The sequence below is a fragment of the Amblyomma mixtum genome, chromosome 3 (genome assembly GCF_055824585.1).
Source record: "Amblyomma mixtum isolate Tamu chromosome 3, ASM5582458v1, whole genome shotgun sequence".
In the NCBI taxonomy this organism is placed as follows: Eukaryota; Metazoa; Arthropoda; class Arachnida; order Ixodida; family Ixodidae; genus Amblyomma; species Amblyomma mixtum.
Genome location: NC_143014.1, coordinates 237,176,446 through 237,191,464, shown reverse-complemented (window position 1 = coordinate 237,191,464; position 15,019 = coordinate 237,176,446). Strand labels below are relative to the sequence as shown.

At 46.5% G+C, this 15,019-nt stretch overlaps 2 protein-coding genes across 3 annotated transcripts in view; both read right to left on the bottom strand.

The window, feature by feature from the left end:
- LOC149354091 (uncharacterized) overlaps positions 1–2,732 on the bottom strand; it is a 64,001-nt gene extending 61,269 nt beyond the window's left edge. The window contains exon 1 of the mRNA XM_089583052.1: positions 2,171–2,732. The gene's annotated coding sequence lies outside the window, so the exon portion shown is untranslated. The remainder of the gene's footprint in view (positions 1–2,170) is intronic.
- The window catches only part of LOC149354090 (uncharacterized), a 46,564-nt gene extending 33,119 nt beyond the window's left edge, over positions 1–13,445 (bottom strand). The window contains exons 1-2 of one of the 2 annotated variants that reach the window (XM_089583046.1): positions 13,043–13,445; positions 8,637–8,709 (exon numbers count right to left, since the gene is read on the bottom strand). In XM_089583046.1, coding sequence (XP_089439172.1) covers positions 8,637–8,675 — 39 coding nt within the window. In that variant the 5' untranslated portion in view covers positions 8,676–8,709; positions 13,043–13,445. Of the gene's footprint in view, positions 1–8,636; positions 8,983–13,042 lie in introns of those variants that run through there. The other variant, XM_089583047.1, reaches the window with a different exon arrangement.
- Positions 13,446–15,019: the final 1,574 nt, after the last annotated feature.

Below are 15,019 nucleotides of genomic sequence, written 5' to 3'. Positions count from 1 at the left end.
AACTGATTTTTCTCAAGAAGGCACTCATGGAACATGCTGTCAGACAAATTCCCAAGGATTCATCAACTGGGCCCAAAATGTCAGTACATGAGCAGCCACTATCTTATAACCATCACTGGTAAGACAGAGAGATACCAGACGCATTTCTTATTCACTGAAAGCAAGGGAGCATTATGAGACATAGTTCCAGCGCACAAAAAAACACACAGATGAAGAGAGTAGACTCCATGGACACCGGACATCAACTGAGATTTATTCCACAACACTGGCTTTTTATGCGAAAAGGGGTACTACTGATCCCTGGGGGCTGAAAAGTATTTCCACGACCAGATAATGGTTATTCAGGGCAGCAAAAACCAAAACAAAACACAAAAACATAAGCATAAGGGTATCTTGCCACTCATGTTCAACACATTGGCCTGCCTATACAACGCCTACCTAGCTGACTTAACAAACACATTTCTCTTCAGATGACCTATTTCTTTTTTCCGGAGTCCTACAAAAGGGCTGCTCAGGTAATTCTCTTTTCCAGCAGCGATACAAAAGGCTTAAAAAATTTCCAGGCTCTTTTAAGTGCTAAACTGGAGCAAGATACGTGTTTATTTCCAAAATGCCTTGTATGCTGGCTCGTGCAAGCAACAGTGAATGTGTTCAGCTAAATGACCTCCACCACTTAATGAATCAGCTATCCTGCAATGTTCAAGCAAGCGCTCATTGACGCAGCGCCCCATCGGTGTAATTTAACGTCTGCCACAGGCAATGAGGATGCTGTACACCATGCCAACTTCATGTTTAACAAGCAGTTTGGTGTGCTTAGTTTCGCAGACAGGCCTCTTCTTGATGTCATTTACCAGGTGGCACATGTAACGCAGCTTTTTCTGGGGCTGAAAATACAGCATGTACTCCGCATTTGTCAATGGCCTTCTTGAGGCAATGTGACAACTGATGCCATTAGGGCACACTCACAGGTCACTGTTGCGAATGTGCGTTTTCTTCTGGCTTAGGCCCCAAAGCCAACTACACCTCTCGAACCCGGCTTTCTACAGCTAAGGCCACAATTTCTCCTGGGAAAACTGTCTGCTCCAGTCGCCTTAGTTGGGCATTGAAGGCTGTCACAACTCCATAACAGCGACAATGCCCAACTAAGGCGACTGGAGCAGACAGGTTTCCAGGGATAAATTGTGTCCATGACAGCATCAGTGGGGCATTAATAGTGGGTTTTTAGTAAGGTATTAACAAGCGGTATTAACAATACAAAGGTAACACCAGAGGGGTGACTGCAGTAGTGCAGCTGAGAAGTCGCAGACAATACACTAAGAAATAAAAGAGGCATACACGCCATTGATACATCAGTTGCAAGAAAATAAAAACAAAAGAGGCAAACAAAAGGTACAACAAACCAGTGTCAATGCTCCAAGTGATTTCACATATTTCCTGAATTTTGAGGGACGTGTAATGAAAATGTGGTGAGGTAGCCAATTTATTCTTCAATGGGAACAGGAAAAATTTCTTGAATTATTGATGGTGGTGTCCTGGACTGAGGTGGGACAACAAAAGTTAACAAAGTTCAGTAAATGTATTGCAGAGCATACCAAACACACCCAAATAAGCGATTTTCCTTTTATGCACTAATGTCTGGTGGTCAAGTGAGATGACTGAGTAAACTATGCTGCACCATGTGTCACTGTTGGATCAAGGAGAGCTATCAACATAGCTTCAAACAGTTTGGTGCAACTTTGAAACAGCTAAAGAATACTTCAGTTTCGAATCAATAAAATTTTTGTGCATAAACTGAGCAGCATGGCAAGAGCACAGAGACCAAGGCTTCCCCTGATAAATCCCAGCACCTTTGTGGTGTCAGCAGCATGTATCCTGTCATGCTCCGAGCATGTTGCGCTTTATCTGGTTAAGATTTCTTCATACCGTTAACATTACAGTTGGGAAAGGAGGTGTGGTGGTTCGCCGTGCCAGTCAAGGACGACACCAATGGGCACGTTAGTTACAACACCTTTATACTTCACTGCACCTTAACCCACAAACCGCGAACAGGTGTGCACACAGGCAGGTGGTGGTCTTACGGAACACGGCCACGTACGGCTCCAATCTATCCGACAGTGTTCTAGCCAATGGCCTAATGCCTGCACGGCCACAAACGTCCCGTGCCACTCACGGTTTGAAGTGGGCCCCGAGGACACAGTGGAGTCGCTGGTACCGAGCGTTGGTTTGCCAGGCAACACAGGTCGGTAGTTGCCCAAGCGAAGCGGTGGCTGTGACGGCGGCGAACCTAAGTCGTCGCGTCGTAGCAGCTCGCCAAGACTGGCACTGGTGAGATGGCGGCCCGAAGCCGTCACATTACTGTGGCACAGCACAAACGCACACACGGGTCTCCCACAGCCGACCCAGCCACACCCGCGGCGTTCGAACACTGCCACGTCCCCCTACACTCCACGCACACTCCACACTGTCGTCGTCTTCACCACGCCGGCCACTGCACCAGCGCCACCATGACAGAAGGTTAATACATCTTGAAACAACAACATAGACAAGACACAGACGAGACAGGAATAAATATGACAAGAGTGCTGACTTTCAAAAAGGTTTATTGGAAACCACGTCAAAATAGATACATTGTGGCCTAAAATCAAGGAAACAAAGAGCGCCTTTGTCAAACACATTGCATGTGCTGAAAACAAAACAAAAACTGATTATGAAGCATTTAAGAGCACAAACTATTTCTTATTAAGCAATACAGAAGGTGTGCTACCACAATGATTGCGGTTATTTGAAATTTCAGCAACCTCGATTATCTCAAACACAAACTTTTCTGTGTCTGGCACAATGCAGCACGTGAATTCCGGCTCACTGTGTTCAGGATATGGGAAACTATCACAGTCACGACGGTAAATTAAAAAATTCCTCCCGCAAGCTTTTTCACCTTGTCATAGTGGTCTTCTAACCTCTCATTCCCACACCTGCCAGCTTGCGCAATCTAAACACAGCCGCATTTGAAAGGGATCGAGCACACTATGCCTTCTGTGCAGTGCACGAAGAAACTATGATGGTTGATTTCGCTTTACTGCTTACACAGGTCTTGAAGCTTCTGAGGTGTGGAGAAAACAACATCAACACCAACTCGACTGCCTATTTTCTTTGACCAGTGCGATCAATTGTGGTTGTAAGGAAAGAGGTACAACCTTTCTTTTGGGAGTTACAGTCTCGACGGGGGCAAGACAGGCCTGTTTCAACTGCTGCTTAAGGCACTCAGCTACAGACATGAACAAAGCTTCTGTATATATAGCGCTAGACAAACGGCATATTTGCCGGACGAAAGTGGATGCCATGGCATGTATACAGGATTTGATTAAGGCATTTTTGAAACAAAGGTTAGCGATAGCTGTCTCCGGTGAAGAATTTTGCAGCACTTTTAAACTCATACCTGTCCAAATTTGTTGCATTTCAAAATAGCTTGTTCTTGAAAAAAAAGAAAAACTATTACCGCCGCTGTTGCATGACTTATTACAGGATCTCGAATCCTGATGAAGCAGTGTATAAGGTTATAGAGCAGTGCAGACAGAGCCTCAGCCGGCTTTTAATTACCACTGAGATTCCAGAGAATACATCATTATGTTTTTTAAATCTCAGGATCTCAGTCCTGGGTTACCACACTTGTTGATCTCATGAGCCGAGGGCAAACCAGCTGCTTTTACCATTTTCTTTGGCTCATTGGAGTCTGAAGAGAACAATTGCTAACCCTTTCTTCACAAATGCCTTCATGAAATCCTGTCTACATGCCTTGGTATCCATTTTTGCCCAGCCAATAAGCAGTTTTCCTTGCGCTGGATATCCAGAACTTTTGATGGTGTCCGTAGACGAGTGCCTTAAGCACAAGCAGAAACAGGCCTGTTATACCCCCGTTGGGACTGTAACTCTCAAAAAAAAGGTTGTGCCTGTGCCCCACACAATTTATCGCACTGGTTAATGAAAATAGGTAGTCGAGATGGCGTTGATGTTTTCTCCAGACCTCAGAAACTTCAGTACCTGTGTGAGCATGTCCACCGAGATCGGCAAGGCAACAAAGGTTGCACAATCAACCACCAGAATCACTTCGTGGACTGCACAGAAGGCATAGTGTACTCAAATCCCTTGATATGTGGCTATGTTTACATTGGGCAAAAGTGGCAAGTACGCCAATGAAAGGTTAAAAGACCACCGTTACAATGTGAACAAAGCTTTCAGGGGGAATCTGATGATTCACTGTCACGACTGCGATCGTTTGTCAGATCCTGAGTGCTGTGAGCCGGAATTCACGCGCTGCATTGTGCTAAATGGACACAGAAATGCTTGAGCATGAGATAATCAAGGCCACTGAAATTTCAAAAAAATCGCAATCACTCTGTTAGCACATCTTCTTTATCGCTCCATAAGAAGGAGTTCATGATCTTAAATGGTTCATAATCAACTTTTCTTTTCTTTTCAACAGATCCAATGTGAATGTTACAAGGTGTCCTTTGTTCATTGGTTTTTTAGGCCACAATGTATACATTTTGACATGCTTTCAATAGCCTTGTTGAAAGCCAGCGCTCAAGCCGTTCCATACCTTCCTTGTCTTCTTTGCTCTGTTTGGACACAATGAATTACCAGCAAGCCAGTTCATCTGTCTTAGCCAAATCAATACAGAGGGGTACTTCAGCTAGTTGTGGCATTCTTCACAATAATGCAGTCAAAAGGGCGCGGTTGGGAGGTACAAACAGAGACTGTTATTGAATAGCTAATATTAGCGTACCTGGGTAATATGATTGGTTTATGGGGGTTTAACTTTGCAAAGCGACTCAGGCAATGAGGGACACGGTATGATTTTGCATATTGATATGCTGGGATTCAAAAGGCAAGCAGTACAATAGTTTTTTTAAGGCAAGCATTATAACAGGAAGCAATGAATCTGTGCTAACATCAAAGGATGAAGGCTCAGGCATGAGAGTGTAGTTGAAAGGTGATAATGAGAAACATGATGAAAAGCTTTTGAGAAATTCAAGTCGATGACCCTTGCCTAAAATAAAGAATCTAAATTTAGGTGAAAATCAGTTGTGAACTAAAAAAGTTGTGTCGCACATCAGTAATGAGAATGGAAGCCATGATGACTGGTATAAAAAAATTAGTTTGAATTATGGTGGCAAGTAATATGCGGATTCATTTTGTGCTGCCGCCGCGGTGGCTCAGCGGTTATGGTGCTCGGCTGCTGACCCGAAAGACGCGGGTTCGATCCTGGCCGCGGCGGTTGAATTTCTTTGGAGGAGAAATTCCAGAGGCCTGTGTACTGTGCGATGTCAGTGCATGTTAAAGAACCCCAGGTGGTCGAAATTTCCGGAGCCCTCCACAACGGCGTCTCTCATAGCCTTAGTCGCTTTGTGACGTTAAACCCCATAAACCAAACCAAACCATCATTTTGTGCTGTGACCGTTCATGCAAAATGAACACCAATAAAATAGGAGAACAGTTCAAGCGATCAGAACGGTTGTTGGCCTTAATGAATGGAAGGTTAGCATTGGGTTGTCAGGGATAGAACCAAGAGGTTTGGATTGGCTAACAATTATTGGTAAAATTTGGCTCCAGATATTCCTAGTAGTTTAAAGTTTCTCCAAAGATTTCTCACCCAGCCCTCAAGTACTTGAAAGCTTAAGCTTATCAATGAGTTCTAAGACACGATGAGCAGTAATGGTTATTGGAGTAAAATGAGTAATTAACTGATTTTTCTCAAGAAGGCACCCATGGAACATGCTGTCAGACATAGATTCCCAAGCATTCATCAATTAGGCCCAAAATGTCAGTACATGAGCAGCCACTCTCTTATAACCATCACTGGCAAAAGAGAGACACCAGACGCACTTCTTATTCTTTGAAAGCAAGGGAGCATTATGAGACATAATTCCAGTGCACAAAAACACACTGATGAAGAGAGTAGACTCCATGGACGCCGGACACCAACTGAGGTTTATTCCACAACACTGGCTTTTTATGTGCAAAGGGGTACTACTGATCTCTGGGGCTGAAAAGTATTTCCGCGACCAGATAACGATTATTCAGGGCGGCAAAAACCAAAACACAAAAAACAAAAACAGAGATAAGGGTATCTTGCCTCTCACGTTCAACACATTAGCACGCCTATACATCGCTTAGCTGGCTGACCCAACAAACACATTTGCCTTGAGATAATCTATTTCATTCTTCCAGAGCCCTACAGAACGGCTGGTGGTGTAATTCTCTTTTTCAGCGGCGATACAAAAGGCTTAAAAATTTGCCTGGCTCTTTTAAATGCTTAAACTTGCGCAAGAGACATGTTTCTTTCCAAAACACTTTGCATGATGACTCGTGTTCAGCTGAATGACCTCTGCCACTTAAGAATCAGCTATCCTGCGATGTTCGAGCAAGCGTTCATTGATGCAGCACCCCGTCTGTGTAATGTTATGTGTGCCACAGGCAAGAAGGATGCTGTACACCATGCTAACCTCATGTTTAGCGAGGGGTTTTGTGTGCTTAGTTCCGAGGCAGGCCTCTTCTTGATGTCATTTACCAGGTGGCACATATATCCCAGCTTTTTCTGGCGCTGAAAATACGACATGTACACCACGTTTGTCACTGGCCTTCTTGAATCGGCACGATAACTGATGCCAGTAGGGCAAAATCACAGGCCGCTGTTGCGAACATGCGTTTTCATCTGGCTTAGGCCACCCAGCAGAGTTCACCTCTCGAACCTGGCTTTGTAGCTCTAAGGGCACAATTTCTTCTGGGAAAACTGCCAGTTCCAGTCGCGTTGGTTGGGCATTGACAATTTCACAACTCCGTGACAGCGTCAATGCCCAACTAAGGCGACTGCAGCAGGCAGGTTTCGAGGGATAAACTGAGTCTGTGTCAGCGTCAGTGCTCAACTAAGGCTGCTGGAGCAGGCAGTTTGCCCATGAGAAATTGTGGCCTCAGTGGTAGGAAGCAAGGTTCGCGAGGTGAAGTCTGCTGTGTGGCTTAAGACAGAAGAAAATGCACATTTGCAACAGTGAGCTTCATTGTGCCCTACTGACATCAGGTGTCACACCACCTCAAGAAGGTCGGCGACAAACTCAGTGTACGTGTCGTATTTTTCAGCCCCGGAAAAGCCGGGACGCATGTGCCACCTGGTAAATGATGTCAAGAAGAGGCCTGCCAGCAAAATTAACCACACCAAACCCCGTCAAATGTGTGGATGGCATAGTGTGCAGTATCCCCCTTGCCTGTGGCAAACGTTACATTCGACAGACGGGGCACTGCATCAATGAACGCTTGCTTGAACATCACAGGACAGCTGATTCATTAAGCGGCAGAGGTCATTTAGCTCAACACATTCGCCGTTGCTTGCACGAGCCAGCATACAAGGCATTTTGGAAAGAAACACGTATCTTGCGGAAGTTCAGCACTTAAAAGTGCCAGGAAATTTTTGAAACCTTTTGTATCTCTGCTGTCATCAGTCCTTTTGTAGCACTCTGGAAAATAGAAATAGAATAGTTTGGTCAGCCAAGTAGGCAATATATAGCCACAATGTAGCCAAAAACATGCACACACTTTGCACTTCATGGAACATTTAAAGGGACACTGAGGAGAAATTGAAGTTGACTTGCATCGACAGAATACCAGCTCCTGATTACAAAAACGCCATTCATACTGACAACAAAGCTCTTGTAACGTAGAAAAGAGCAAGAACCAAAATACAGGTATCGCCACCACAGGCTAAACTCACAAGTACAAGCTTCATGACGTCATAGGACAAAACAGTGTTGCTAGAACCAATAGTTCTAGCAACACTAGGACACGAGAAGCCACGAATCACTGAGGCGCAGCAAATGCATGTGCAAATCTCCTTGACGTCGCCAGACAGCGCCACGTACCCGGCAGCTACGCGCGCGCCTGCAGTATCGGGACCAACCAGCGTCTGCTCACCCGCAGTAGGCGAGCTCCCGGTATTCCGCTAACGGTAACAAGGTACACGATATGCTAAAGGTGTCTGTTTGCGAGAACTTCGTTGACGACTTCGAGAACGGGATCCATCGTAACGCTGGCAAAACGCCGGTGCAAACGTAAACGAAGCGACGGCCGCAACAGCCGATAGATGCCTTCAACGTGCGGCCGGCGGTAGCTTTCTTTTCGGCTGCTGCTGGGCCGCACTGCTGGCCGCCAGAAATCACGGAGTATGCGTTACGTCATGTGCACGTCACGTTTCACGTCACTTAGTCCTGTGTCGTCATAGGAGAATCCCAAGTTTGAATCAGAGCGGCGGGAAAAACTTCTTCAACTTCGAATCCAAATTTCTTAGAAATAAATGCACCTTTCGCTGCCGGCCAAGTGGCAACAAAGCCATGAAATGCCGAACTGTCTGATTTTGCTATAAAAAAAATATTAATAGAGCTCTCCTCAGTGTCCCTTTAAAAAGAGTAACATTGCACTTAAAACTTCAAATGGCCTGCAACAGGCCTATTCTGATGACCAACTAATATGAGTAGGTAAACATATGAGGCCAGAGCTATTCGAACTGCTCTGAGCAGTAGCATTAAGGAAAAGAGCAATGAGAGTAATAGACCATCTCGTGACAACCAAAAACTGCACCAATAACTTACAACAGCTTTTGACTCCATATGGTGGCCACAATAATCCATGCCATTGACTCCTACTTGAAGACAGATGTGCCACCTACAGATACCAATTTCCCATTATCACTGACACTACAAAAACAAGCATGCAAACTCGGCCTAACCGTGAATATCACATGTATGTAAAGAGATCAGGAAAAATATACTTGCCCAAGTATCCGCCTTTACACACAGCAAAACTAGCCTGTTTAAAATGCATCAGTTCCCCTAGCATTAACAAATAGTTTAAGGTTTGGTTTAAGGGGATTCAGCATCCCAAAGCGACTCAGACTATGAGGGACGCCGTAGGGAAGGGCTCCGTAAATTTCCGCCACCTGGGGTTCTTTAACGTGCACTGACATCGCACAGTACACGGGCCTCTAGAATTTCGCCTCCATCAAAATTCGGCCGCCGCGGCCGGGATCGAACCCGCGTCTTTCGGGCCAGCAGCCGAGCGCCATAACCACTGAGCCACCGCAGCGAGCCTAGCATTAATAAAGGAATCTTGCTATGAGGAAAATAAATCTGCAAACGACCGTTCGAAAGCGTAAATAAACATAGTAAAAACTGAGACAATTATTGCGTCACTTCCTTTCCTCAAAAACCAATTTTCAACTAAAGCAGACTGATCAAAATGAAAGATCCTGTACTCTAGGTAACAAGAAACGTGATCGGCATCATAAAAAAAAAAAGAAGTTCACACAGTGATTAAATTAAATCCTGATGGCCGGAAATTAACTTTGGTTGATAGCTGCAACCTGAGACAGTGCTTCGTATAATGTGGGGTTTGATATTCAGACGTGGAAAATGGGCACTGATCGTACTGGAGGGCTCAGGATTAATTCAGATCACCTAGAGTTTATTAAAGGGACTATGCAATGAATTAAAAGTCACTTGTAAATATTTTCAATACTTAGAAATGATGCTAAGAAGCACTGACACCAAGTATGAGTCTTTGGAACTGAGCCGGCAATTTATTAAGAATTTTTTAAAATCGCGTTTCTTAAAATTCGTGGGTCGATTGGTGTCTTCGTAGGCACCAACTTTGAAACCAAAATCGGGAAAACAGATATCACTAGTCCCATGACATCGGCAGGCCACCACACGTCATTCGCTGGAGCCACGGCAGCCACGTCACGGGCACGCTTCCGGTAGCTGTGAAAATCGTCTGCTTGAGCAGCCGCGCGACCCCCTCGGGCAAGCGTGAGCCAGGGCATTGCCTTCACGCATATGGTTTCAATTTACCTCTGCCGCCTCTTTCTATCGGGAGTTCGGGAACCACTCGCAGTGCCTTTGTCGCAGTGACAAGCAAAGAAATCCGACGTGTGCCACGATCCAGGAATGCGAAGAGAGACCGGAGAGATGCTGCTGCTGGGGTGCTGGATGCGACAACCAGAAGTCGCGAACCGAACGTCAGCGAGTGACGTATTCATGGGCGGGGCCCAGTCCCAGAGCTGTTTCATTTTTTCTTGGTGCTCCGTGCGTATGAGTTGAGAGGAGAGAGGAGGAACCTGATTTTTAATCGTCTATAACTTCGTTGTTATTGATGCTAGCTCAAAAATTCTTGCGCTGGGGTGACGAATGATGGAATGCCTATCTGTCGTTTGCTTTATGTAATCGCAATTATTTTATTGCATAGTCCCTTTAAAGGCAGACTGAAGCACTTTTTCTGAAAATCAGGCCGGCAGCAGTGTCCTATAGTTTTTCATGCTGTATGCTCGAATATCGAACCCAAATAAGTCAACACCAAGCGCGAATTGCCTTTTTTAGCAGAAATATGCAGCCTGTGCCGCGGGGCACACCGTGCAGCGCGCCGCCGCCCGTGATTGGTCAAGAGGTCTTGACAGCACTTTTAGGCCTGGAGAAGCTGCCGATGTGGATCTGGCTCTGCATTGAGTGCAGATCGCAGCTTTCCATGGTGTTGGAAAAGCGAATATGGCGACTATTTTTTCACTGACCTCCAAAGAAAAGGATACTACAGTTTGTTCATGCCATGTATCACCTGATACCAAAAAAGACGCAAGCAAAAAATTCTACGCCTAGCACAAGCATATGCCAGAGTGAAAGACGCATATGCAGTCCATGCGTAGAAGGTGCCAGCACAACCTCGGCTCGTATTCTCGGAGAGGAAGAGGTGCGAACAACACTCAAGTCAATTACCACCACCGGACGTATCCTGGCTCGCCCGAAAGAGCGTCTTCTAAAAGAAAAGGCCCAAAGCGTGTACAAAAAATCCTGTTCTCAGTACCCAGCGTTGTGGGTTGGGGCAAGAAAGTATTTCAAGGAAACGATGAAGCAGCACAAAGTTGATGTCAAAATGAGTGAAGCGCAGTGGCCCAGCACTGCGAGGCATGGGACCACAGGATAGTGACGCAATCATTGTGAGCTGGAAACCAAGCCAAATACACGCACAAGGCTGCTGCTTCACTCATGGCGTTCAGCAGATGCTGGGAAATATTAATCGCTGCCTCAGAAACGTTCGCCCTTCCTAGACCTGCAGTTTAGGTTCAGTGACCTGGTGGTCAACTATTATGTGTGTTTTAAAGCCAAGCTGCAACTCGCCCACTGCCACATCTTGATGAAGAAACTGAGTAAGGTTGCGAAACATCGTGTTTTTAAGCAAAAACTTGGTTGGCGTTCATTTCTCTCTTAAATTTGCATCCGAAATCAGACAGACATCTCTCAAACGCTTCCAATTTAATCGCTTAGCTACGATTAAACGAGATGCCGCATATGAAGAGCTCTGATGCTTGCTTGCTTGGTTTGCTTTGTTGTGCTTTGCTTTGCTTGCCTGCTTGCTTGGACATGTCGAACCGAGTATCTCTAACTGAGCCTTGCTGAGCCCGCCTCAGGTGGTCTGGCCGCGCCTAAGCTAATGAGAGCGACACATGCTTGAGCCTCTATAAGGTTTCTGCAGGGGCTAAGTAGAAGAGGCACTTCTTGGCAATGGTAACATGCATCTCATATGCGACAAAATCAAAGGAACTGTGTAATGGTTCAGCCGTGCCTTTTTGACAGAAATCTCTAAGAGATCACATAAGGGCAAGCTCTGCATGCAGCTGCTCTGGCGAAAGTGCTTCGAGCAGAGTACGCTTGCTGGTGCGCTTGAATTCTCCCTCATCACAGCAGCGCGCACCCGCGCTGCGAGCTTATGATCTTGTGGAAAACAGTGGAAGACGACACAGTCACGGCCGTTGTCGTTCGTGGACACGAACGCAGGGCAGTACCTAGTGTTGAACCTGACGCTCAAGGTCGGCTGACACGCTTTGTACGTCACAACGCACGCAATACGAGGAACAACGCATGCAGCACGAGACACAATGCTGGCTGAAAACTCGCTTGGGTGCGTCGAAGTATTCCAGTCTCCTCAACGTGACGTCACAATGGCCAACATGGACGCGGTTTCCCTCTCCGCTGCCTTCCTCCCTTGCACTCGCGCGGGAGATTTAAATATCGCGCTTTAAATTGGTAACTGCACCACTCTTTCAGCCAAAATTAAGAAAGTACCTTCACAGACGTTATAAGCAATGACACTACTTCAAAACCCTAGAAGGTTAGCTGATTCGAAAACAGCCTCAGTATCCTCAGAAAGCCGCCTCAGTATCAGCATTCTTTTTTTCATTTCACCTCAATCGAAATGCGGCCACTGCGATCAGGACCGAGTCCACGACCCGGGGTGCAACAGCCTAGCGCCAAGCAAAAACCGCGGAGGACCCGTCGCGGTGGCTCAGTGGTTACGGCGCTCGGCTGCTGACCCGAAAGACGCGGGTTCGATCCCGACCGCGGCGGCTAGAATTTCTTTGAAGGAGAAATTCTAGAGGCCCGTGTACTGTGCGATGTCAGTGCACGTTAAAGAACCCCCTGGTGGTCTAAATTTCCGGAGCCCTTCACTACGGCGTCCCTCATAGTCTGAGTTGCTTTGAGACGTTAAACCCCAACAAACCAAACCAAAAACCGCGGAGGATAGAAAGTGTTTGAATCCCCGCGTCCTCAAGGTGCTAACGTTATCTCGAAAGACAATCATACGTTTCAGGCACAGCCGAAGTGCCGATCCTTGATACGTGCGCGGCGGTTTGAACAAGCACGGGCAGAAACGCGTAGAACAAGGAATATACGTTGACAAATATGTGCTCAACAAGAAAAAAAACGTGCAAACAGGCGCGTTCGCATACTAAATTCATGCAAAGCTAGCGCGCGCACGATAGCATTCCCTTTGCCAAAACAAGTACCGACAATTCTTGACAGAGCAACTCGCCGCGGTGACATTTCGCCAGCCAGCGACAAACAAGCGCCTTAAACGCTTTTTAGAGCATTGAACACGAATACTGCAGAAGTACGACAGGTCACCGTTCCCGCATTATATGCTTCGGAAAATGCACAAGAGTACTGCTTACCTTTACAGACGATTATGTAGTCGTACAGAACGCTGTTCGCCTTCGCGTCATTGACACTACACCAACCAGCGAGTTCAGCACGAGTGCTGCGTAGCTGGCAGACTCTAACACGTAGTCACGGAGAAGAAAATATTCCAGGCCTTATTTCGAACCTTTCAATCGCGACACTGGCCACGCATCCTTGTGCCTGGACACCTATCCTGCACTGCAGTAAGAAGCCACACACAGACTGAAAAGTTAGAGAGACCAGAAAAATGACCCTTTGCCTCGAATAGGGTATGTCGACAGCACTGCGCGACTGTGCACACTTCTGCAAGTAGAAAAGCACGCAAACCACAAAACATTTCACGACGGCAATCCAAGTACCGAATTGCGTCGCAGATGCGTCGCAGCCAGCGGCCGAACCACCATGATGGAGATGGATGAATGGACGGATGGATAGGAGCGCCCCCTTTGAAACGGGGTGGTGGAAACTGCCACCAGGCTCAGCTTTTCTTTCTTTCCTTATTATTTTTTTTTGTTTACTGTGTGTTGGCATTTCTAATTAAGATTCACCATCATCTTTACCTACGGTTTCCTACAATTTTAACCTTATGTCACATCTCTGCTTTTCAGCCACCAATCCTTCAATCGCTTTTTGCGAACTTTCACTGCAGATCTATTTGCTTGATCATTGTTATCTTTAAACCCTAGGGCCTCAGGAAGAGTCAACGTTTCTAGATAAAGACAGTTGGAAAACTTGCTCCGGGTATGCGGCCCCTTTCTGTCGCCGATTTCATCTCAAATAAAGTCACTGGAACTCTGAGTTCCAGTGACTTTAATCTCAAAGAGATGCCAGCGCCATCTCTCAGGTGGTCGGAGTACCATGTTTGTTTTCCCATGGCCTCCGTGACCAGTGCAACCGTCATCGCGCTTGACCTCAGAGGCCACGATTTCTCTTCACGGCCGCGGCGCCCATTGGCTACGCTTGGTCACAGTTTGCTGCGCGAATGATTACCGTTCGCTCGCGCCTCGCATCGTCTGCGCCGGAGAGAGAGAGAGAAACAACTTTATTGCCTTTGATTGGCGGGATTTACGGCAGGTGGGCTTGGTGTGACCCCCAGGTGGGGGCGACTTCCTGGGCCCACGAAATGAGTGCCAGTTGGATGCTCTTGTTTGGCCTTCTGAGGAGTTGGTTCCATCCGTCTTCGGAGGGACCTGGCAGTAAGGTTCGAGGAGCGGCTGCTTCTAGACGCTCATCTACGAATTGCGAAGTCCGCGTGCGCTCCACGTGTGGGGTACGTGAGGGCAGGATGCTCGAGGTTGAGCTTCTGGCTGTAAATATCGGAAAAAACTGGAAGCCCTTCTTTCCGCGGTTTAGAGAAACATGACGTACCACTTGCCTCCTCGTAGTTTATGTTGATAATATTATCTAAAAACGTTGAGCTGGGAGTAGCAGACGACGCGCTCATCCTAAAGCGACCGCAACGCCACCGCCTAGACGGCGATCGACTCGCAGGGTTGCCAGATTGGGCTATAAATAGCCAAATTGGGCTACTTTTTGTCCGAGTTGGCGTCATACATTTCCTTTTTGGCTATGTGGCTACTTTTGGGCTACATCTTTTTCATGCGTGAAAAAAAAAGTTAAAGTAGTCATAATGTGCTCTGTAAAGAATAAGGGAAAGAAATAAAAGGCCTGCTGGAATCAAAATGCAGGCTATAGCAGGTTAAAGAAATTGAGCGCGTTTGCTACAAATCACAATATGAAAACGCTGCGTTCGCGAAAACTTATGTGTGTCAGGCGGTCAAGGATCATGGCCTTTCGATTTCTTTTATAAAAGTGAACACTACGCGAAAGTTACCCCCAGGAAACACTTTACGGCCTATAGATTCCATTTAATCTGCGAACTAAGACTACTCGTGCGCGCGCGCGCCATCGAACATTGACTGTTGCCGTCTGCACATGTGAGCGTTCTCCAATTGACGGTGCACCCTGGG